The following is a 24116-nucleotide window of genomic DNA, read 5'->3' as shown; positions in this document are numbered from 1 at the left end:
GGGAAGTGGTTTAAAATTCGATTACAAGATTCGATGCATACGAGAACAACGACGACAACTAAAGATCCAGCCACATAACCGACCAAACATGCGACTTGACCCATTTTTGGGGAACTCTTCTGGCTTCCAAGAGATCCAAGGTCTCGTCACGGAGGTGGTCATTATCGCGTCTTTCAGGTTCAAATTCGAAAAAGTCAGCAGACACCGATGCGATTCAGCTCATACAATAGTGATCCTGTGTGAACGTAGCGCACGCTCGTTGCCCAGGACTCATTTTCCTTTCCTTCAGCGTCGAGTTCTCTCTCTCTCTCTCTCTCTCTCTCTCTCTTTGTGCCCTCGCCTATTTATTCTGTCCCAGTTTCGCTCGGGACTCGAGACTTGCGTAGGCTCGATCCTAATTGCGCCCCGAAGTGTCTCCGCGCCTCTTGTCACGTTGTACATGTTAACGACACCCTGGTATTTCCGTGGTCTCTTCAATTACGGCCGCGTTGCTGCCGTTTAACCCTCGCGGGATCGCGTTACGCTACTTCGGATGCGTTTCCGTTGCGGGCGCGCCTTCGTTACCACGTGGCTGCACACCCAACACCTCTAGAAACCCACCGAACTCGGTTGTTTCCAGCGATAGCTACCTGTTTCGCATGATCTTCGCGGTGGATTGGACATTTTCAATAATTTTTGCTTCGCGTTCTATCGAAACCGTGTATTCGGAGAGTTGTGAGAGGATCGAGTACTTTTTTCTTAAGATTTACAACTTCCCGACGAGTATTTCACATTGTGAGGAAACAACAATAGAAAATCGTGTTTTCCGGCCATTGTCCGTGACGTCACCGGGAAGAGAGATGAAGTACCCCTCCGCCGCTCCGGAAAAATAAGGGCGATTATTAGCGCGCAATTTATGTTCCATCGGGGCGGGAACATCTTCCGCACGGACGGAGAAACTTTTCCGTGCGCGGGCTCCACGCCGTTTAATTAAAATCCTTTTCGGTCCATTTCAGCGCGGCCTTGTGCGAGCCGCACAAAGCCAAGCGGACGTCTGCGTTCGCCTTTCGGCCGGCTAATTTCCGGCTTCGATGCCGCGCCGTTGCCCGCCGAGAGGGCCTGCCCTGAAATTTCCACGAAGAATTACCGTGTCACTGGCGTCTAATAAAATTTGATTTACCCGGCCCCGTTGGTTTCGGTAATTGCCCCGGACCTTCTTTCTAGTCACACCAGGATCAGGGCTTGGCCCTTTTCCTGCGTTGGGCTAGAAATATTTTTGTTCGACTATTTTCAGCCAACATTTCCCTAATTTTTGGCTACTTTCCTTTGCTTAATTTAAAAATAGTTGCTTCATTTGAAATATTAAATGAAATGTTGTTTGAAATATCGATCGCAAGATAATGAAATGTATAATGTTCAAATGTTCTCGGCGCAACGGTTCGATCAGTTTATAGGAAAAAAGCAAAATTTGCACGTTAGTTCACTTCCTAATAACAACTATTTTCCTATTACATGTTATATAAATTACATCTTTATCATATATTTAATAAAAGTTTTTCATCATATGGTCACGAACATGTTGTAAGTTTGGGTTGTTGACGTTTTTCACGGTTTGAAATAACCGCCAAACATCGATCGACGATTGACTTGTGTTTTGATCGATCGACCAGTTACGTTCTGTGTCTAACGACTTCGATGGTCTATGATCCAGTATCCTGTCTGACGACATGAAAACAGCATGTGCTAAGACAATTTCAATTCCGTGTTTATAATCTTTATAAAGCAATGTAAGTAAATTATTGCAGTATCTTGTTACATTTTTACATTCTGGTTACGCAGATGTTTTAAAGTTTCTGGTTTTACATTGTGAAAATATATTTTTCAGACGCAGTTTTTCTACTTTCTTGAAAATGATCTGAATGAAGATCGAAACGTTGAAAGTTCCAAACTAACGTGCAAATTTTGCTTTTTTCCTATAAACTGATCGAACCGTAGCGCCGAGAACATTTGAATATTATACATTTCATTAAATGAAATATCAGGAGGAAGACTTAATTTATAATCAGATCAACTCTGATCAAATTCTTATAGAATAAACGCAAGATGAAAATATACTTATTGATCGGCGTTCGAATGCAGTCGGTGAACCGATAACAACGCTATAGTGATTCAGTTAATCGCTAAGCAACGGTCAGGAACGACCATTCCGACATCTTCTGACTCACACTTATACAGTGTGTCCCAAAATCGTGAACATCCCGAAAGGGGGCGGTTCCTGAGACCATTTCAAGCGACATTTTCCTTTGCAAGAATGTTATCCGCGGCTTTGTTTAGGAGTTATTAACGAAAAACACGGACCAATCAGAGCGCGACCTGGACGCGAGTTGCCACAGTCGGCCAATAGACAGTTGGCGCGACGGGCGCTCTGATTGGTCCGTGTTTTTCGTTAATAACTCCTAAACAAAGCCGCGGATAACATTTTTTCAAAGGAAAATGTCGCTTGAAATGGTCTTAGGAACCACCCCCTCTCCGGAAGTTCACGAATTTTGGGACACCCTGTATTTGAGGAAACATTTAACAGTCCGCGCAAGTTGCAGTGTTCTCGCTATTTGGTGAACTTCAATATTTCTTATTACAGTGAACTTTTCTAGGAGATTCTCTTGAAAATCGGACGGAGTTCTTTCATATCGAAATCCTCGAAAATGTTGCGAGCCACCACCTTATCCGTAATATTAACAGTCCATATTAAAAACGTGTTCGATCATTATTACTAGACAGCGGATTTTATGCATTTATGACAAGAATGAGTAGACGTAATCTGAACGAGTAGAACCATTATAAAAATATAAAAAATAGTGTTACATTAGTTTCAATCTGTTGAACATATTAAGAAAGAAAATAAACTTCCACTTCGCTCCAGATTGTTGCAATTCAGGTACAAAAAGATTTTATTTTGCATAAAGATCCGCTGTCTAATTATTACTAATGTCGATCAAGATTGGTGTCGGCGAAATTTGTTGCCGATGTAATCTGTTATATCAGTAAAATCGCCTGGACCCCTTTCATTAATATCCTATTTATGCACGGCGATCAAATATTGTTCACGTCCAGTGCATGAATAATTAATTATAACAAACGATTGGCTAGGTCGATCGAATATCCTTTCGCAACGATCTGCGTGACAAGGAGCACGTAGACGCGATCTAATACAGATGTAACTATAAAAACGGTGCTGGAAAAGACCGACCGATTACAAAGTCAATCGCACAGCAGTGAAAAAGACCCAAGGTCCATCGTTACAGAAAATTTCCATCTAATTTCTCGATCGATATTTCTTAGCATCCGTTTGAAAATTCTACCCCTGACCTAACCCAGATAGCCCAGGCTAGGTCCAGATCAGATTATTGTTTGCGGTCGGGCTAAACGGTGCAGCTTGTAAGTTGGCTGGAAGCTCTCCGGGGGACCTGTATCGCTGAAAAATAGATCGGGCTTGTTTCTGGTTTCTTAAATTGTACAGTGAAAGAGAGAGAGAGAGAGAAAGCTCGCCGGGGGTTGCAGCAATAATTTAATGCGACCACAAGATTCCACGAACGACACAGGTGTACAGGCTGATTTAATAACGCCGCAATGGCTGGTTACCGGTTCAGTCAAGGGCTGCTTTGCATGGCAAAAGACACTGTTTCGCCGTGGGCCACCGGACTATGTCAGGGTAGCCAAGGCTGGACGAAGGGGGATGAAGAGGAGGGAGACACAGGTGAAACGGCGTCGCCGACGTTTAAAATTCCACGTCGATATCTGGATATCGGCTCGAGGCCAGGGCGGGACGCGCTGTTTGCGTCAAACCATTCTTTTCTGGCCGCGTGCACACGTCCGTGCCGTTATCCGTGTACACGTCAGTTCCAATAATTGGAGGACCCTGATAACGGAGGCTCGCAGAGCAGCCTGCGGCGCTGGCGTTTATTAGCCGGCCGTGAAAACGTCGTTCCCCTAACCGTCATCCTCTCCCGCGGCTTCCTCGTACGGCCCCTAACGATTCTCTATGACCCTGTCTCTGTCGACTTGTTTTTCGAATTTATGCAGGGCGAATACCTAACTTTGTTGCCCCTGAGTCGACAAGGTGCAATTTCAGACTTATTGGGACCTAACTTTGAAGGACCTGTGTCTATGGAACCGAACTGTGATGGCCTAACTTTATAGGGTCTAACCTCACAGACTTATCGGCAGCTAACTTTGATGGACCTGCGTCTATGGAACCTAGCTGTGTTGGTCTAACTATATAGGGTCCAACCAAACAGACTTATTGGAACGTAACTTTGATGGACCTGTGTTTATGGTACCTAGCTGTGATGGCCTAACTTTATCGGGTCTAACCTCACAGACTTATTGTCAGCTAACTTTGATGGACCCGCGTCTATGGAACCTAACTGTGATGGCCTAACTCTGTAGGGTCCAATCCCACAGACTTATTGGGACCTAACTTTGAAGGACCTGTGTCTATGGAACCTAACTGTGATGGCCTAACTCTGTAGGGTCCAATCCCACAGACTTATTGGGACCTAACTTTGAAGGACCTGTGTCTAAGGAACCTAGATGTGTTGGCCTAACTCTATAGGGTCCAACCTCACAGACTTATTGGAACGTAACTTTGATGGACCTGTGTCTACGGAACCTAGCTGTGATGGCCTAACTTTATCGGGTCTAACCTCACAGACTTATCGGCAGCTAACTTTGATGGACCTGCGTCTATGGAACCTAGCTGTGATGGCATAAGTCTATAGGGTCCAACCTCACAGACTTATTGGAACGTAACTTTGATGGACCTGTGTCTATGGAACCTAGCTGTGATGGCCTAACTGTATAGGGTCCAACCTCACAGACTTATTGGAACGTACCTTTGATGGACCTGTGTCTATGGAACCTAGCTGTGATGGCCTAACTTTATCGGGTCTAACCTCACAGACTTATTGTCAGCTAACTTTGATGGACCTGCGTCTAGGGAACCTAGCTGTGATGGCATAAGTCTATAGGGTCCAACCTCACAGACTTATTGGAACGTAACTTTGATGGACCTGTGTCTATGGAACCTAGCTGTGATGGCCTAACTTTATCGGGTCTAACCTCACAGACTTATCGGCAGCTAACTTTGAAGGACCTGTGTCTATGGAACGTAGCTGTGATGGCCTAACTCTATAGGGTCCAACCTCACAAACTTATTGGCACCTAACTTTGATGGACCTGTGTCTATGGAACCTAGTTGTGATGGCCTAACTCTATAGGGTCCAACCTCACAAACTTATTGGCACCTAACTTTGAAGGACCTGTGTCTATGGAACCTAGCTGTGTTGGCCTAACTCTATAGGGTCCACAACCTCAAAGACTTATTGACACCTAAGTTTGATGGACCTGTGTCTATGGAACCTAGCTGTGATGGCCTAACTCTATAGGGCCCAACCTCACAGACTTATTGGCACCTAACTTTGAAGGACCTGTGTCTATGGAACCTAGCTGTGTCGGCCTAACTCTATAGGGTCCAACCTTACAGACTACGGTTATTAAGCGACGGGACCTACACAGTTTAAGGTGGGTTCCGAACCCACCTCGGGCACCACAGTTTTATACGGCACATGGAATCATTTCCAGAGGTGTCGGCGGCGGGATTCGAACCCGAGACCACGAAGTCCGCAGTCGCGCGCTCAGACTTAATGGGACCTAACCTGTCATCCCTAACCAATGGACTTGGCAGACCAGCTTCAGGTCTGGACAGTGATAAGAGCCAAGAACAGGTCGTGGAAAAAAGCCACGAAATAATCCCCCGCAGAATGCGGACAGTTTCTAATGGGAGGAAGGGTCCAGAAGGCCCCTGAGCGGTGGGGTTTTAGTGGGTATGCCCTTACCTATAGTTTTTCTCAGGCAGGGTGATTCCCACACTACCCCCCCGACCATCATCAGAGGGTGTGCGTAAAATACATTTCCCCACCACCCTTAAGAAAAGGCCTAGACAGTTACATCAGGAGTCTAGCTTAAAATTAACTGAGCTAAGGCTAGACCTAACTGCATCTAACAAGACACTTCAGACCCAACGAAACGTGACCTAGCCCTGAAGAAACCAAGGCCGTACCTGCAAAGATCGATTTCGAGTGAACGTAACCAACTATCCTGGACATCACACCATGATTTTTAAGGGCGCCAGTGGTTCGGATGGGAAAGGTCAGGGAAAGATTTCTATGGTGAGGCGTGCGTCAGCGTTCTGGTTTCAATTACGACGTTGACAGGCGTCGGACGGAACCGCGTTCGGCCGCTCGACGACGATGGGAATGCTGGCTAGGGCCGAGGCTGGCGTTCGTCCTTGAACTTTAATTCCTCGTGTGGGCGCAGCGATGGGGGAACGCTGCGTGCCGTTCCCGTCGACGATCGACGCGGAGAGAGGCCTACAGGGGCCACGTGGGACGATGATCGGTTTCCCCGTAAAATCGCCCGCCGGTCGACGATTTATACGATCGAAACGAGCAGCCACGGGTATTCGTGAATTGCATCCTGTGACAAGATGCGGGCCGCTTCTGCTGGTAATCGTCGGGAGTTACTTACAAATGGACCGGCCACGCAATTGACAGCGGAAGTGACTCGTTGTCCCCTCGGTCGAACCGACCAATCGTTCGTCTCTTGGTCCACGATCATTGCGGGCAACGTGACCCGTCGATCAAACCGGCCCGACCCCTCCCCCCCGCCTTCATCTTCGAAGATGCTGGCCAGGATTTGAGGTCTCTGGCCAATTTTAATTTAGTCGTCTCCCCGCCGCCGATTTTCACAGAAAGATCGGAAAGCGAGAAGCGTAAACAAATCGGTACACGTCATCTCTTATAAATTTTTTAACAGCGAAACAGTTGAGCGAAAAATTTCAAAAAATTCTGAGGCAATTGTTACGGTGGTACATACCTGCCGTAAAAATTTTAACAAAATCGGTAAGGAACTGCGGAGGATATGGCCGTTTTAGTGATTTCTCGTTTTTCAATTTTCACACCAGAAATCTGCAATATAAAAATTCGAAAAAATTCTGTGCCGTGCATCTCGATAGCTGCATCACGTCACATTTTTCTCATAATTTCATCTGGCCGGGATAGTGAAATAAATCGGTTTAAGCAACGCGGCCGCGTACCGTTTCACGGATGCACTCGCCTCGACCATGATTTTAATAACGCGTGGCAGGGGTGGCGTATCGAGGCCTCGGGTTGGCTCGGGGTTTTCAAAGGATCGGACGAGGAGAAGAAACGTCAAGCCGGTGGCCTCTCCACGATCTTCTTAACTGCGCCCTTCTAATACATGATGCTTTTGAAAAGTTTGCTTTTTTTAGAAGAGTTTTTTTTTAAGCGGCCACTTGACACCATTCCCTCTTATAAGCCTCACTCGGCACCTCTCTCGCTCTCGTTCTCTCTTCCTCCCTCGCTCTCCCCCACCCTCTCTTCCTCTCGCCGTCTCTCTCGGGCATACCACAGATCCGACCAGCAGCTTCTGATCTCTGTAAGCTGAGGTTGCCCCTAACATCGTATTAAAGGAAGATGTATCGCTTCTGGCTGGCCGTGTGTCCCCTACCTCGATTCCAATCCTTCTGTAGATCATAATCTCTGTAAAGATCCGTGAAAGACGCTCTGGTCAACCCTCCGAGACCAATGGAAGCCTAACGTCTTTATCCAGCTTGAAATGTTGCTCTCGGAAAAAAACATACAAGCCGCACAATTTTCAGTCCGGATTTAAATTATGATTTCGCACGGTCGAACCTAACGCAACCAGATCAAATGCGATCAACACAAACACAGGTCCGCCATTATCTGACTTGACACCAGAGTAGGGCAATAATCAACTAATATTTAAAAATAACTAATAGTCTTTTTGAATGTTAATCATAGCAAAATAGTCATTAGTCAAACCTTTTGATTCGTTAGTGATAACCAATTAGTTAATCGCATATATTGTGAAAAATTATTTGTTGTAGCTATTTATGAAGTTTGTGAATATTCTTTTCAAAAACAGGTTTGACTGTGCAATCACACACAACACAGCCAGATTCAACACAAACAAAGCTAACACGATCAAACTTAATCTGTGTTTAGTTGAATCTGAGTTTAACCACAGTTAATCTGAGTTTTACATTTTTCCTCGAGGTTGTGTATTAAATTTTCGAGGATTTTATCTCTCTGCTAGCTGGAAACCGAGATAGTGATATTCTCAATAACTTGAGCAGGTCCGATCCGGACCGATTTTCAAAATTCCGAGTAAAATCAAAGCGGAGTCCGACACGACGCTTGCTATCGACTGGCCAGGCTATTCCACGTAAATTCACGGAAATCATTTCTCTCGTTCGCGATACTCGACACCGTGACGAGATCGTTCCCCTTTATGGGGATGGCGATGGTTCGAAGGGTGGACCGAAGGGTGGGGCAGTTTCGAGACAAATCACGCGCTGCACTGAAAGAGTTTGAAACCCCGGAAGATCCTTATCCCGGCGCAAATGAAAAATCGATGCCGGCCAAGTGGGAGAAACACAAGTCCGCTAATGAGTACAGTCAATCAAGGCGCGAATAAAAGGAGAACTACCGAACGGGCGGCGTCGAATAAAGGTTGCCGGGGACTGGTGACGTAAACAATGACCTGCACATCGGCCCCGGTTTATTTCCAGTCCGTCTGCCACGGTTCACAGCCGTATCCAACAGCACTCTTTTATCCTACCTAGTGGATCTTCGAATTAGCGAGTCGTCGGGACGGCTCAGCAATGCTTGATCCGTCCGGTCTCTCGGAAGATCCACAGAATGCCCAAAAAAAAACTCGGAATTCTACGGTCTCTATTGACCGTATACAAAATTCCGCGAGCAACAATACAGTAGCGCCTCGTTAGTTGATCATACAAAAGGATCAGGTGATTTTGGGGAAAAGTGTGGACAACCATCGAAGCGTTCCAGTACTCGAGAACGATGGAAGGCCAAGTTAAAGGTATTCCTGTTAGATAATCTCGGCCCTCGACAACCCCTAATTTTTAATTTCTGGGGCAGGGTTCCCGGAGCCCTCGATTGCACCTGTTGGAGCACCGATTAGATCGCAATCATGCTGATAGGGGGTCCTCGAATCAGCCAGGTGCGCCGGAACAATCAAGCCCTTGCACACGTCGCGATTATTCTGGGGGACGTTAGCCGATGGGCTCGTCAAGATTAGGGGGGCTCTTATTTTCATTTTCCCCGGGGAGGGCAGAAAGAGCGCGCGAGAAAGAGAGAGAGAGAGAAGGTGGAGGATTGGCCGAGGCTGGTGGCTCGGTTCAGGATCGCTTCGGGGCCGTTTCCACGCGCGAGAGCAGCCCTGCAGCGATTCCAAGCCCGGCTGGATTCGTAAGAAATCGATACGCAGCGAACCTGCCACCTGCTGGCAGCCTCCCACCGACGACCTAGTGCAGGTGCCTCTCTCCTCCGCTTCCCTCCAGGACTGATCAGCTCCTGCGGGACTGCCACGGCCTTGATGCACGGAGAAAGTGCCGCCTCGACTGCTCTACTCCTGAAGGCATTCAAAACTCTTGACCCTGGGCCAGCTTTCTGGGGAAAGTGCCCCTCTCCTTGCATACTCGCCTCGAATTCTTCACCCCTGTGCGTGGATTAGGCCAACGGGAGGCGTAGAATTTTTCTAGAATTTTTGTAGCAGCTGCACAATTAGTACAGTAATGCCTCAGTCCTGGATACTGTCTCATAAGAGTACATTTGTCATTAATCTTGCCGTGAAGCAGCCAGCGGGAGAGTTAAGATGGTTTCAGGCGAGTTTCGTGGGTGGACTAGTAGCGAAACTTTACCGTACTTTCAATTTCTACTCTGCGGTGGTTTATTCAAGGTCCCGCTTGTGACCTATCGTTGGACTCGTCTTCTCAAGACCTAGAGCACTACGCTACCAGAAATACCAGTTCACTGTCAAAAAATAGTTAACGTCCGGGGGGCTCTGTGAAAAGCGTGGAAAAGTTGTCGGCCTCTGTTTGAAGATTGGCTGGGAATAATGATCGGCGGGCGTGCGGGATCGATCAGAGGAGGAAGGGATCGTAGTTAGCGGGGAGGATCAAAGATGCCCGTTGTCGGCGGGCCGGTCAAAGCCGGTGACATTCCGAGCGACGCCTGCCGGCGTGTAAATCTTCATTTGGCACTGGTGCCGGCAATTTTTCAGGGCGGCAAAGCGTTCGACGAAAACCGGGACACCGTTGCCGGCGTTCCCCGTGCCCGGTCAGGCTAAAGAGGAAAAACGAGCGTGGCGAAATGGGCCGTTGGCCTAGGGGAAACAGAAAAAAAGGAACCGGAGCGAGAGAAAGAGAGAGAGAGAGCGCGCACACGGCGGACAAAAAAAAAGAAGAGGGAACGGAGGAACGTGCCGGTGGCACTTTGACCGGTTAAGGTAATAAAATGCTCGACCGTGAATCCATTGCAGCGAAATCGAGTCGTCAATTAAGCCCCTGGCCCCCCTCCCCTAGCTCCGGCTCCGCCGCGCCGTTCGTCGCTCGGCCGAGCGTGTAATCGATGTAATTTAATGAATTACAACGGGACAGAGTCGGGAAGGAGACCGTCGCGTCGCGTTGGCTAGAAAATTCGAACGGATCCGTTCCCGTTGCCGTCGCCGCTGGAAAAATCCCACGCGCGCGCGTTTCGCGTGATCGATTGGAATTTAATGGGGCCGAACCCTTCAAGATTCGCCGAAGATTTATGGCCGACTCGACGAACTTCAAGATCCCGCATTACCCGAGGAGATTGCTCTAATCTGAAACTGTTGGCCCCTCCGTACGTTACCGGGCGCGCGCGAGCGATTCGCCAGAATGGGAATACTGATGCAAAGTGTGATTCTTGCGGCGAGATTGCGGCTACAGTTTATGTCCCGAGTCGCCGCCACGGCCCGGCCCGGCGCGCGGCGTCGCTCCGGGAAATTGAAAATGATTAGGACCGTGATTCTGGACCCTGTCGCCGCGCGAATAGATTAAATTTCCTAAAGAAATTTGTCCGCTTCCGGATTGATATTTTCAAGGGCATTTTTTTCACGATTAAGGCGGTTTCTGTTGACACAGCGTTGCAGCCGCTGAGAAGACGAGTTCAACGATAGGTCGCAAGTGGGACTTATAATCAGCTGTTTCGAAATGTCGCACTGTGGTCTAAAAGTCAGTTCCCAGCGCGAACAAATTAAAAATACCAACTAAATTGATCTGTATACTACAATAACAACAGCGAAATTAGTAAATCACATCACCGTATTATTGTTGGCAAGACTGTCAACGATCCAGTAACCGCATTATGTTTTTCGAACGTGAGCGAACACAAAATTGAAGGAATTTTAGAGAACTTAAATCAAAAATATTGAGAAACGTTGGAAAATAGGCAATAATTATAAAGATAGATTTCTGTCAAAGAATAAGACTTTGTTAGAATCGACCATAGAGAGTATTCCCCTTTAACGAGATTGACATTCGCGAACTTGAACCCGCAACAGTTGGAAGGCCATTAAAAAATTTTAATGCATGTAGTATTAGATCAATAATTGTTATATTAATAAACAAGTAGTCAGTATTGTAAATTACGTTTTATTTACTTTACTCAAATATTTCAAAGTAATTTTCACGCAAAATGTCAATTTATTCCTCGCACAATAATTAATTCGCGCTGGAACTGACTTCCAGACCACTGTGCGTCGCGTTCTCATACATTTTTTACGTGGCACCACGTGGTCGAAATGCGACCATATGACACACGGTTGAATTCGGTTTTTCATCGGTTATCCGGTGAAGCCGGGGTGATCTTTGACGATTATAAATGCGGTTTGTTGCTCGGTGGCCTTGAAACGCCGGTGGCGAGGCCGTCAGGAATCTAATCGGGGAACACGGCGTCGTTCAACGGACAAGTTCCATTGCATAATTATTCGAAAACGGAGTTGGCCGGGGGCTGTTTAATCGACCCTTTCAGCCTGCATGGCCCGAAGGGTTCGAAAGCGTGTCTCCTACGTCAAATGAAGCTCCCCCGCACAAAACCCATAGAGCGACGTTGCTATTATTATCCGGGAGGCGAGCTCGAATTGGTGTTACAACGGAGACGACGGTCCGGTCCAGGACACGAGAGAAGCCGGCATAATAAACAACGGATCCCCGATCCCCGGATATGGAGACACTGGGCTCTCTATCTGGCGCAAGGGAACCGGAGGGATTACCCTGAAGGCTGGCCACCGCGAGGAAGCCTTTCAGGGTCGGCCGCGATTAGAACAAAAGCGCTCCGCTCGGGAATGGACGGCTTGAAAATGGATAACGACGAGAACGTGGCCGCGGACGCTCGTTCCTACCGACCACTTTCTTTCCCCTCGCCCCTCCCCCTCGGTTTTTTCGTCCTTCCAGGAAATTGGTGTAACGAGTAGCATCTGTCGATCCCTCTCGGTTCCGCCTGGAATTGTCCTTTTTGTCTCCGCTCGGGCGCTTAGTGCGGTAATGCCTCGATGCTGGGCCAAAACGATGGCCCATTTACGTAAATTGGTAGCCAACGTTCACCTGATGCAGCCGGAAAAAGCGTCATGGTGGTTTCCAGCAAATTCCACGGGTGAACAATTAGCGAAACTTTACTGCACTTCGGTTTAAAGGCTGCCTTATTGTAGCCCGTGAAATGCCGAGTTCAATCATGTATCACAAGTTATATTCCAGTCATATAAATTTCTAAAAAAATCCACTAAGAAAATGTGATAGAAAGTGGCTCAAAACAGCTGATCAATTTTCAACTTTTACTCTTCGGTGGTTAATTTAAAGGCCAGCATGCGACCCATCGTTGAACTCGTCTCGTCGCCAGCTACGAGACGATGCTGACAGAACTACCACTTCACTGTCGAAAAATATTCCGATGTCCTAGCGAATCACGACTCTGAAGGTTAAAAATGACTCTTTCATGCGACGTAAGTTCAGTATGTTTTCCGACAGATTCGAGTGTTTGCTCAAGGTCCCCGACAACGAGAAGAAATCCATCTGCCAGTGGCAGACAGCAATTGCAATCGCGGATACTGCATTGGGTATGCAGGGTGTGCGCCGACCGGTCTTCCCACTAATAACATCACGCATCCCGGACGTCTTTGCATGCCGCGGGGCTCGGATCTGTTTCCAGCAAAGCGTCGAATCCCGAGTCGGGGACGTCACGTAACGTTTTCGCGCCGGGAACTTGGTTCCCCCCCCCCCTTCCGACGAGCCGGGGGTGGGAGGAGCAGGAGAGTTCGCTGATTGTCGCGCAACGGCGCCCACATTCCAATGAACGTGTGCTTTCCCTCCCTCCGAGTGTCCCTCCGCCCCCAGCCCACTCCGAGAAAGGATACGGCTTCGCTTGTAGACAGAGATCTCGAAGAGTCTCGTTCCTCACGTTTTGTTTCCTTTCGTGATAAGAAAAGTATTTGCTCGGAAACAAAATCAATCGATGTTTCATCTCTGGACAGCCATTCGAACCATCCTCCCTCCCTCTTTTCCTAGTTCCCACCCCCACTTTCCCACCCCTTTCATCATCCATAGTTTCTAGTCCTGTTCTAGTTCCTTGATTCTTCGCTACTCCCCAGAGACAGTCCCCAGATTGTTCCCTAGAAAGATGAAAGGATTATTTCCAATTTGCAGTTTGTTGTCCATGTAGAACAATGATAATGTTAGTATGTGCATCATCGGTAATGTCCCAGCGTATTTTTACCACGCTTATATTAGCTTGCCGAGTTGTCGATGTTCTTGTAATCGAACTTTAAATCACTTCCCGATGAGCTAGAGACTTGACACTTTGAACATAGCTCAGAACTGGACGACAATGCAATATTAAAAGAACAAATTAAAAAAAGAAACTGTGCGTTCAGGAGAAAAAGAATTTTAATATTAACCGTCACACCTCGCCGCGCGACGCTCGGTAGTACGTCATCGCGTTCAGCGATCCCCACTCCGCGCGCCAGCGCTCCCCACTCCACTACGCGTTCGCACTCCGACTCATCCCCACTCCACTGACCCACTTCGCACCGAAGGAGCTCATTGTCAGTGTGGTGTTCCCCGTTCATTATACTATAAATAAAAGCGTGGAGCGCTAAACTATATCGACGTAATCATCGTGGGCGCTCCACGCTTATATTTATGGTCACTAATGTCGAAGAAAGTTATTTTCTCCCTTTTAGTGTAGTTTAATTTAACAATTTGCCCACGACTGTGGGGAAAGATTGTGCCGGGAAATTAGTATGGATTGTGACCGGTGAAACCGGAAGAGTCTGTGTGTATTCACGCGAATCACTTCCTCATACATTTTCATGCTCTTATTCCGACTGTAATAAAAATACGCCGGGGTATTAATATTAATCCGACCTATTATAATTGGAAGACAGAGGAAGAAACTTCTGCAGCCACACACGCGGTATCCCCTTCCTCATCCATTCTCATAACGATCTACGGAAATAATGTGCGGAACACCTCCTCCCTTGGAGCCCTTCGTGTCCTACAGGGAGCTTGAAGTACTCGGTAACTGTTTCACAGTTTATGCTAATATTGGAAAATTCGAAAATGAATACACGGTGCTGGGTGAAGATGAATAGGGTGACATGTGGGTCAGAAATAACCCAGCCACGAGCTGTTAGAGTAGCTACCGGTTCGACGAGGGTTAATGATGTCACGCTTAGTACCAACGACAATGGATGACCGTGTCGCATGCTTGGAATCTTTACGCCGCCTCCCCATTGACGTTCAAATTATTTTAACAAGCTCACTCCCTTTTTTTCCAGCTCCCCTCCGAGACAATGAAGGGCGGCGAACTGTAACAGCCACGAAACGGAATCGTTTGCCGCGACGAAGGGTGAGATGTGGCCTGGTTATGGGTTAGGGTGTCGAACCAGTTGTTTGCGGTAGCTTCTCTCTTCCCCACTCTCTCATTCTCCTGAGAAAAGTAAGAAAAACATTCACTCAGATTTTTTACCACGCTTATATTAGCTTGCCGGGTTTTCGTTGTTGTTGTTGTATGCGTCAAATCTTGTAATCGAATTTTAAACCACCTCCCGATGAGCTAGAGACTTGAAACTTTAAACGTAGCTCAGAACTGGATGACAATGCAATATTAAAACACAAATTAAAAAAAGAACTGTGCGTCTAGGAGATAAAAAAGATTTAAATATTAACGCGTGATGATCGCGTTCAGCGATCCCCACTCCGCGCGCCAGCTCTCCCCACTCCACTACGCGTTCCCACTCCGACTCATCTCCGCTCCACTGACAACCACTTCGCAAAAAATATATAAAAGAAACTTTTTCAAAACCACGCTCATATTAAAATGCACTAAAAAGGAGAAAATAATTTTTTTAGGCATTAGTGACTATGAATAAAAGCGTGGAGCGCCCACGAAGATTACGACAATATAGTTTAGCGCTCCACACTTTTTTATTTATAGTCACTAATGCCTAGAAAAATTATTTTCTCCTTTTTAGTGCATTTCAATACAAGCGTGGTTCTGAAAAAGTTTTTATTTATATATTTTATCGAATAACGTTTCTACATCATCGCCGAATAAAAATCCGTCTCCGCGAAGCAGCGTGACGCTTGAAAAACCGGAGCCCCGCGCCGGGCAATTCGAATTTTATTTATTTTCGGAACCCGTTTGATGTTTGTTTATAGAATAATCAGCACGCGTCCGGCGCCGTATGCAAAAATAACACGGATATGTATCGGTCCCGGTATCTGCTTTAATTAACAACGTCCTTTCACCGAAAATTTACGGCGATGCAGTTAACAATGCGTTTCACCGGGGAAACATTTTATTTTGTATCCGCGCGGTACGCCCGGGCCCATACGAAAATTAAACGTTGCGTAAGTATTGTTGCGTTCGTTTCAGCTGCCTCTTGTTGGTTCCGCGCGCGCGCGCGCGCGCATTAGTACACGTTAAAATAATATTCACAGTGCTACGAATGGAATATTAATTCCTACATTTTCGCCGGCCCGGCCAGACCTTGCTCTGGAATTTCCATTTTCAGACTATTTTCAGTCGCGGGAAAACAGCATTATTTCCTCGGTACATTAACTTTTCCATTAACCGTCGGAGGATCCGTAATTATCCCCCACGGAGGCCACGATTTTCGAATAAATCCACGGAGTCGATAGTCTAAGTACCATTGACACATTTACTAATTCGTCGACATAGTTTCGACGCAGGTTCGAGCAGTCGCCACAGTGGGCTCGATTGAACAAGCACGCGACATCTTGCGAAAAAATCAACTTTCTAATTTTGATATTTTTTCAATTGACATGGATTTCTAAATGTCCACGGACATAGTTTTCATTGACAACTATGATGTGTAACATATTTTTAAAACATACCGAGCAAAATGAAAATCATCGTTAAAAATTTGTATCTTTGACATGCGCTATCTTTCAAGTCCCAGGGGGGCCCACTTTTTAACAAGTAAGGATCTTTTCAGTGAACCTTCCTCTATGTAATGTGACTAAAATTATTTCCTAGTTCGAGTCATTTTCCAAGATAAGAATGCCACTGAAAGTCTGACAGAACTGTGATGAATAGATTTTCGGCACTCGAAATGTTTATATTTTGCAGTAAATAAGTCAGTCTTTCATCTCTGATATTTCGACTGCGTTGAGTTTGACGAATTCTTTTCGACAGTGCATAAGTTACATTGTAACTGTTTACATATATTATTTTATGTACAGGGTCGTCCGTTTTTAAACGGCCAAACGTCAACCAGCTGTAGAGGACCCCAAATGGAACAACTTTTACCCCTATCACTTTTTTTGTTTCGGCCTTGATTTCCAGATAATTGCAAAAAAACCATCATTTTTTGAGTTTACATAGAATTAAATATCTCAAGCCTCCAATGATGAATCTTGAGGATTTTTCCTTTGTTTAGTTTAAAATAAGTAGGGGCATCTTTTGTATTGAATAAACTTTTTTGTATGACCTTCGGATAAAAAAAAAAAAGGATGACCCTTTATAATAACTTAACTGTGAATATTCTACTTTTTATTTCTGTTTATATTTCAATTCCGAGACAATTCCCAATAGTAACAAATTTTTCTGAATAATGTAAAGCTTGAACATTTTATCTATTTGCATTATAAATAGCGAAAATATTCAATACATTATAGAGTAAATAATTTATAAAACTGTTTTTAGAACAATTCAATTAAAGAAATTCAGTTCAAATTTCATTGCAACATCTTCAGTGGTTTAAGAGTTATTCAAACATGTCGCGTGCTTCTTCAATCGGGCTCACTGTGCGTCGTCTCTCTCGCTCGCAAGGTTAAGCCAGCTGGATCGGAAGCCCGGTTATGATGGGGTGAACTAGGTATTTTTCAAGCACATGTGACCAAAAAATTCTCTTACACCAATAATAACCTGGTTCTGACATCCGCGACCGCTCAGGATTGTGAAGAAAAATTCCTAGCCGCGAATCAGAGACTCGAATTGAGTTCTTAGACGTCGATTAAAGACGGAAGCTCGTCGGGTTGCAAGGTTCCGGGTGTTCCAACGAGGGAAAAGGGCTCTTTTGGCACTCTCCCGTAGATCAACGTCCCTCGCCCCTCCCAATCAAAAAACTTGCCTGCGCCGGAAGCACTGGCGGAAAGTTAAATGAGTAGCGGGTGCGGGGATGTCTTCCGAATAGTTTCAGACGAGGCTCGAATCTTTCCCGGGGTCTCGGCGGAGTTGCTCGAAAACTCGCAACAAAGGGAATTGAATGGGCATCGGTGGATACGGGGCACGAGGCGTGCGCCGCCCGACACTCTCTCTCTCTCTCTCTCCGCCAGTACCACCACCACTGCCGCCGCCGCCACCACCACTACCAACCACCACCACTAGAGCAGTAGCACCACCACTGTTGCCAGCAGCATCGCTGGCGAGCCATCAGCGCGCACCTCTACTTCGTGCCACCTCTCCTCGATCAGTCGACCCCGTGCAACGCGGCTCGCCGGCCGCCGCGCGATACCTAAACCCAGTGCCCAGTCTCGTGTGATCATCGTTGCTCGATTCTCCCGCTCTCGGACAAGATCTAACCTTTCGAATCCCCGGAAACTTGTTTACCTGTTTTCCCTACTGTAAGCCCAGGTACACAGGACACACCGAAAAAAAACAGAGAGAAAGAAAGAGAGAGAGAGAGAGGAGTCGGTGGTGGTCTAGGGGTGCGAAGAGGGTTGGAAAAAAGGAGGGTGATCGAAGGCGCGTGCGTGCGTGTGCTAGTTGGTGCGTGTGCCTCCGGAAGGTCACGGTGAATCGAAAGAAGAGAGACTCTCTCTCGCAGGTGTGTGTGCAGACACAGAGAAAGAGAGACAGAGAGAGAGAGAGAGAGAGAGACGGGGCGCCGAGCAGTGGATAGAGGAGAAGGGATTCCGCGCGGAAGCCGGTTCCCCGCTAACTTGTTGAGTCTGCCAGCTCTCAGGGCTGCTCCCAGGGGCACGCGATGACCGAGAGGCTGCCCGCGCTGATCCTGCTGGCCCTGCTGGGCTCGGCGAGGGCCAACGTTGCCCAGCAGAGGAACGGGAACGTCCACAGTGATCCTCTGGTGGTAGAAACTACCAGTGGCCTGGTCCGAGGCTTCTCTCGGACGGTGCTCGACAGAGAGGTGCACATCTTCTATGGGATCCCGTTCGCCAAGCCTCCCATAGGGCCTCTCAGGTTCCGGAAGCCCCTGCCGATCGAACCTTGGCACGGTGTGCTGAACGCCACCGTTCTCCCGAACAGCTGCATTCAGGAGAGGTACGAGTACTTCCCTGGGTTCCCCGGCGAGGAGATGTGGAATCCGAACACCAACATCTCCGAGGATTGCTTGTACCTGAACATCTGGGTGCCGCAGAAGCTCCGGCTGAGGCACAAGGGCTCCGAACCGCCGAACAACGGGGACAGGAACGGTGTTCCTCTTCTGGTGTGGATCTACGGCGGAGGATTCATGACGGGAACAGCCACGTTGGACGTGTACGACGCGGACATCATGGCAGCTACTAGCAACGTCATCATCGCGTCTATGCAGTACAGGGTCGGCGCGTTCGGATTTCTCTATTTGAACCAACATTTCGCTAACAGCGAGGAGGCGCCTGGGAATATGGGCCTGTGGGACCAGGCGCTGGCGCTCAGGTGGCTCAGGGACAATGCTGCAGCGTTCGGCGGTGACCCTGACCTGATCACCATCTTCGGCGAGTCCGCCGGTGGCAGCTCCGTCTCCCTGCACCTGATCTCGCCGGTCACCCGGGGCCTGGTGCGCCGAGGGATCTTGCAGAGCGGCACGTTGAATGCTCCCTGGAGCTACATGACCGGAGAAAAGGCGAACGAGGTCGCCCGGGTATTGGTGGACGATTGCGGCTGCAACTCCACCATGCTGCTGGAGAACCCGGCCAGGGTGATGGCGTGCATGAGGTCCGCGGACGCCAGGGCCATCTCTGTGCAGCAGTGGAACAGCTATTGGGGCATCCTGGGATTCCCATCGGCGCCCACCATCGACGGCATCTTCCTGCCCAAGGACCCGCTTGAGCTCCTCCAGGAGGCCGACTTCAAGGACACGGAAATACTCATCGGGAACAACAAGAACGAGGGTGAGTCTCACGCCATCCAATTCCGTCACATCTAGCGTGTAGAATGTACATTTATGAGTTGATCCTGACGGTCACCGGTGACCGGCGCTGAAGAGTTGATTGAACAACATTCCAGCAGCTTAATGAGGTCTGTGTAGTACCTTCCAGTGATTTTAATAAAATTAATTATGCGGAATTGTAATGGTTTAATTACTTTGTTTTACGAATTATATTCCCATGACCATCTGCGCGCTAATGGAACGGAATGATACTGTTCGGCGACGGTATAATGGAACAAAAGGTCATCATGATTCTCCGTGTTGTTCCGGTTGTTTGTGCCGCGTTTCGATTCGAGCTGCAACGAAGTTTTATGGAATGGTATTTTCTTTATTCGCCGAGATGGGCAATGAAGTTGTTAACGATCTGATGAAACAGCCTTCCCCTCAGTTCTGTGATAACCTTCGAAAGTTCATAAATTTATCTTGTGGAAACGTTTTAACATCGAATTGAAGAACTTCTGGAAATCTAATCATTTCACTCGGAGATATTGACAGAGTTTTATTAACATTCCGATACGGTTTTGCCGAGTACTGTTGACCTGAATAGAAGTATCGTAAAGTGCGATATCTCCGCTTCAAGATGAACGGAACTACAGATATCCCGACGGGAATACATTTTTAAGTCCATTTGAAGATCGTCGTAAAATTTCATCATTTTTGTCTGCTGATCGAGATTCATCGAGATTTTGATGGGGTTCTATAGTTTTCTATAAACCTAAATCGCGATTGAGTGCGATCCTCCAGCTTCAAGTTGAGCCCTCGAACCTTCGAAAATTCTTATGAAAACAATGTTCAAAATCGATTCAAAGTTACCCCTTCAAATCGCTTCATTTTTGTTAGATCTGGTGGACGGAATTTCTAAATTTTCCGACGTGATATCGAATTTTCACTTACACGTCGATGAGTCTGTCATAAAGTGCAAACCTTCAGTTTTAAATTGAGCCCTCAAACGTTCGGAAATACCCACGAGAACATATTCCAAAATTGATATGAATTCCTCCTTGGAAATTTGTTGAAGATATATCAAATTATTCAAATATTCGACATGATTTTAACTTTCCTTTAAACGAAAATGAATTTATCGGAAAGAGCGATCTTTCAGCTTCAATTTGAGCCCTGAAACCTTCGAAAAATTCCTATGAGAACAATGTTCAAAATCGATTCAAAGTTACCCCTTCAAATCGCTTCATTTTTGTTAGATCTGGTGGACGGAATTTCTAAATTTTCCGACGTGATATCGAATCTTCTCTTACACCTCAATGATCCTATCGTAAAGTGCAATCCCTCAGTTTTAATTTGAGCCCTCAAACGTTCGGAAATACCCACGAGAACATATTCCAAAATTGATATGAATTCCTCCTTGGGAATTTGTTAAAGATATCTCTAATTATTCACTTAGTCGACATGATATCAACTGTCCCTTTAAACGAAGATTAATTTATTAGAAAGTGTGATATTTCAGCTCCATTCTAAGACTTCAAGCGTACAAGAATCCCTGCCGGAACAAGTTCTAAAATCGTCTCCAACTTTCCTCTCGAAACGCCCAGTGAAAAATGTTTAATTCGGGAACAATGGGGTGAAATTTCTCGAAAAGCGATTAGGCTGTGGAGGATCAGCATGGCTCGATTTCAAGGCTGCTAGCGATGCTTATCCCGGTCGATTACGTGAATCGTGGGTCTGGTTGGAACGGCTGTCGTCGCCGATCGGGAACAATGGTCCCGTAGACTCGTTAGATAACGCACAAAACCTATTCATTATTGGCGATCCACCTTTCTCGTTAATGAAAAGCTGTGTGTCGCGGACGCGGACGCGTTTTACCGCGCGAGGGGGCTGGGAATTATTTTGCCCAGGCTCTCTTTTCTCTCTCCGCCGGAGTCTTTACCCACTCCGGCTAATTAACCTTTGCCACGGGTACGGCCTCGGGAACGTCGCCGGGTTCGATCGACGGTTCACCTGTAAAGGACACCGCACGGCCGCGGCGTCTTTGAGTCGCACGAGTTCGACAACTTCCGCCGACGGTTGTTTCCGCCCGATTCGCTGGAAACGTGACTAATTAGCCCGGGGGCCGAGGATTCTCGAGACTCAGGGGGCTTCGAAAAACCCGAGAAAAGATATGGGTCAGGCTACACAAAAGTAAAGACCTCATGTAGAATCTACGACTAGGACTATCAGATTTAGCATCGAGGCGAAGCTGTGAGACTGCGGAGAGCGTTTGAGAAGTCGAAAAATTAAAATGAAAATTGTTTCGGGGCATCAAGATCGCGGCAGAATTTAAATTGTAAATCTCCGCTTCCGAGTGGTTCAGGGCCGGCGAGTTTGCGAACTGAACAGATGGTGCTCCTCAGCCTCCGACGCTTGTAATTTCTCGAGTCGAGTCCTGGAGATCGAGCGATTAATTAGAACACTGATTTTCTCCGAGGGCGTCGTATGTATCTGAAACCCCGGCGATAACTCCGTGGATTGAAAAACGTGTTTGGATGCTTACGTAAGCCACCGGGCCCGATAAGAGGGTAGGTACCATTTTCGAACGGCGTCGATCAGCCGGAAACACGAGATCTCGATGTTCTCTCCAACACCGCGGAGGCAAAAGCCGGGGGGGGGGGGGCGGCCATTAATAGTCGATTCTCGGTCGGCCGAGTCGTGGTAATTAAGCAGTTCGAGGGAATGCGCCGTTCTATGAGCGACCCCGCCGCGTCCTAAATCCTCGATTTTTCTCCCTCGGGTGCTGCGAAACGTTCACCCCTATTATTACAGATCGTTCGGAACCCGTTCCTACTAGATGTGTGATCGGTGATCGAGAATTAAATAAGGGGTTGCTGAGTACGTTCGTGACACAGTTCTACGTTTAACGGCGGAAATTTATCTTCACGGTGAAATACACTGCAAAATCTAATTGGTTAGGGCCTGGGGGAGTCGGGGAGCTTTACCCGGGAAGCGCTCAGCCATTTCGGAGCTTGTATGGCTGTCAGATTTCGTGAAATAAGGTTTGAACTGGACCTAACCCAGTTAGAAACTGAGGAACCTTCGCGGGGATATAAAATCATCAGACCTAGGACTACCAGACCCAGATCTAGAAATAGAAGTCCTAGCGACATCATATACCAAACACAACCTCATACATTTCTCGACCTGTGTCCTAGAAGAAAGGTTCCCGAGCTTTCGCCCCGACCCCCGTTAAGGCTGACAAATTTCCATCGAGTATCCCATCGAAGATGACTAATAGTCGCCCAGTACATTTCCCCAGGGGCATTTCTTTCCGCGAGCACACCACCTGAAAAATGGCCACGATGTATTCCCTCTCGCGAGCGCGTCCGTGGGAAACCGCCGCGCCGGGTTACCATAGAGAGTTTCGGTTCCAGGGAGCCTCGCGGGCCAATTGATTCGAGACAACCGATGCCGGGGACAATCGACTTTCCCCGATAAACGTTACGGGGGAACACGTAGAGCCGCGAATCACTCGATAACTGCTCGCCTCGGCGACTGCCTCGGAATCGTTCCCACTTCACAGACAATTCCAAACAAAGAGATAGAGACGCGACCGTCCGCGGAGATTGGAATCGCGGAGATTCGCAGCCGGGTCACGCCGGAGAGCCGTTTCGCTTGATAGAACCGTTCACGGTTGGGATCTCTTAATTTTTTAAGCGATTTCCTAATGATCTTCTGAGGTATCAAGATTTTTTCGTAACATTGATCAATTTTCATTGATGTCTTCTTGTTGGCGATGAAAGGACGAGTGGAACGAGGGGTCGCACGTGTACCTTTAAAAGAAGTCTTACCTATCAAAAACGAAAACGAAAAAATGCACCCTCGTCAAATTTTGCAAAATTTACTCGTGCGAATACCCACTTGTCGCATATCGTTGAATTGGGTTTTTTCTCGTCTACAAGACTACGTCGAGAAAAGTGTACCTTCCCGATTAGAAATATGTCGAACATTCACGATTGGGATTTCTTAATTTTTTAAGCGATTTCCTAATGGTCCTCTGAGGTATCAAGATTTTTTCATAACATTGATCAATTTTCATCGGTGTCTTCTTGTTGGCGATGAAAGCACGAGTGGAACGAGGGGTCGCACGTGTACCTTTAAAAGAAGACTGACCTATCAAAAACGCAAACGAAAAAATTCACCCCCGTCAAATTTTGCAAAATTTACTCGTGCGAATACCCACTTGTCGCATATCGTTGAAATGGGTTTTTTCTCGTCTACAAGACTACGTCGAGAAAAGTGTATCTTCCCGATTAGAAATATGTCGAACATTCACGATTGGGATTTCTTAATTTTTTAATCGATTTCCTAATGATCTTCTGAGGTATCAAGATTTTTTCATAACATTGATCAATTTTCATCGGTGTCTTCTTGTTGGCGATGAAAGCACGAGTGGAACAAGGGGTCGCACGTGTACCTTTAAAAGAAGTCTTACATGTCAAAAACGCAAACGAAAAAATGCACCCCCGTCAAATTTTGCAAAATTTACTCGTGCGAATACCCACTTGTCGCATATCGTTGAATTGGGTTTTTTCTCGTCTACAAGACTACGT

General features: G+C 47.0%; 1 protein-coding gene and 1 long non-coding RNA gene across 2 annotated transcripts in view; one reads left to right on the top strand and one right to left on the bottom strand.

Moving 5' to 3' along the window:
* Positions 1-2533: 2533 nt before the first annotated feature.
* On the bottom strand, positions 2534-13459 carry LOC143218770 (uncharacterized). The gene is made up of 2 exons (XR_013011161.1): positions 9375-13459; positions 2534-3451 (listed from the first exon to the last, which is right to left on the bottom strand). It is a non-coding gene; the product is annotated as an uncharacterized LOC143218770 (long non-coding RNA).
* A 4357-nt stretch (positions 13460-17816) lies between these two features.
* Ache-2 (acetylcholinesterase 2) overlaps positions 17817-24116 on the top strand; it is a 155193-nt gene continuing 148893 nt past the window's right edge. The window contains exon 1 of the mRNA XM_076444269.1: positions 17817-19540. Within this exon, the coding sequence (XP_076300384.1) occupies positions 18415-19540 (1126 nt within the window). The 5' untranslated portion in view covers positions 17817-18414. The remainder of the gene's footprint in view (positions 19541-24116) is intronic.

Source organism: Lasioglossum baleicum, chromosome 20 (assembly GCF_051020765.1).
Source record: "Lasioglossum baleicum chromosome 20, iyLasBale1, whole genome shotgun sequence".
Lineage (NCBI taxonomy): Eukaryota > Metazoa > Arthropoda > Insecta > Hymenoptera > Halictidae > Lasioglossum > Lasioglossum baleicum.
This window is presented reverse-complemented; position numbering and strand designations above follow the sequence as displayed.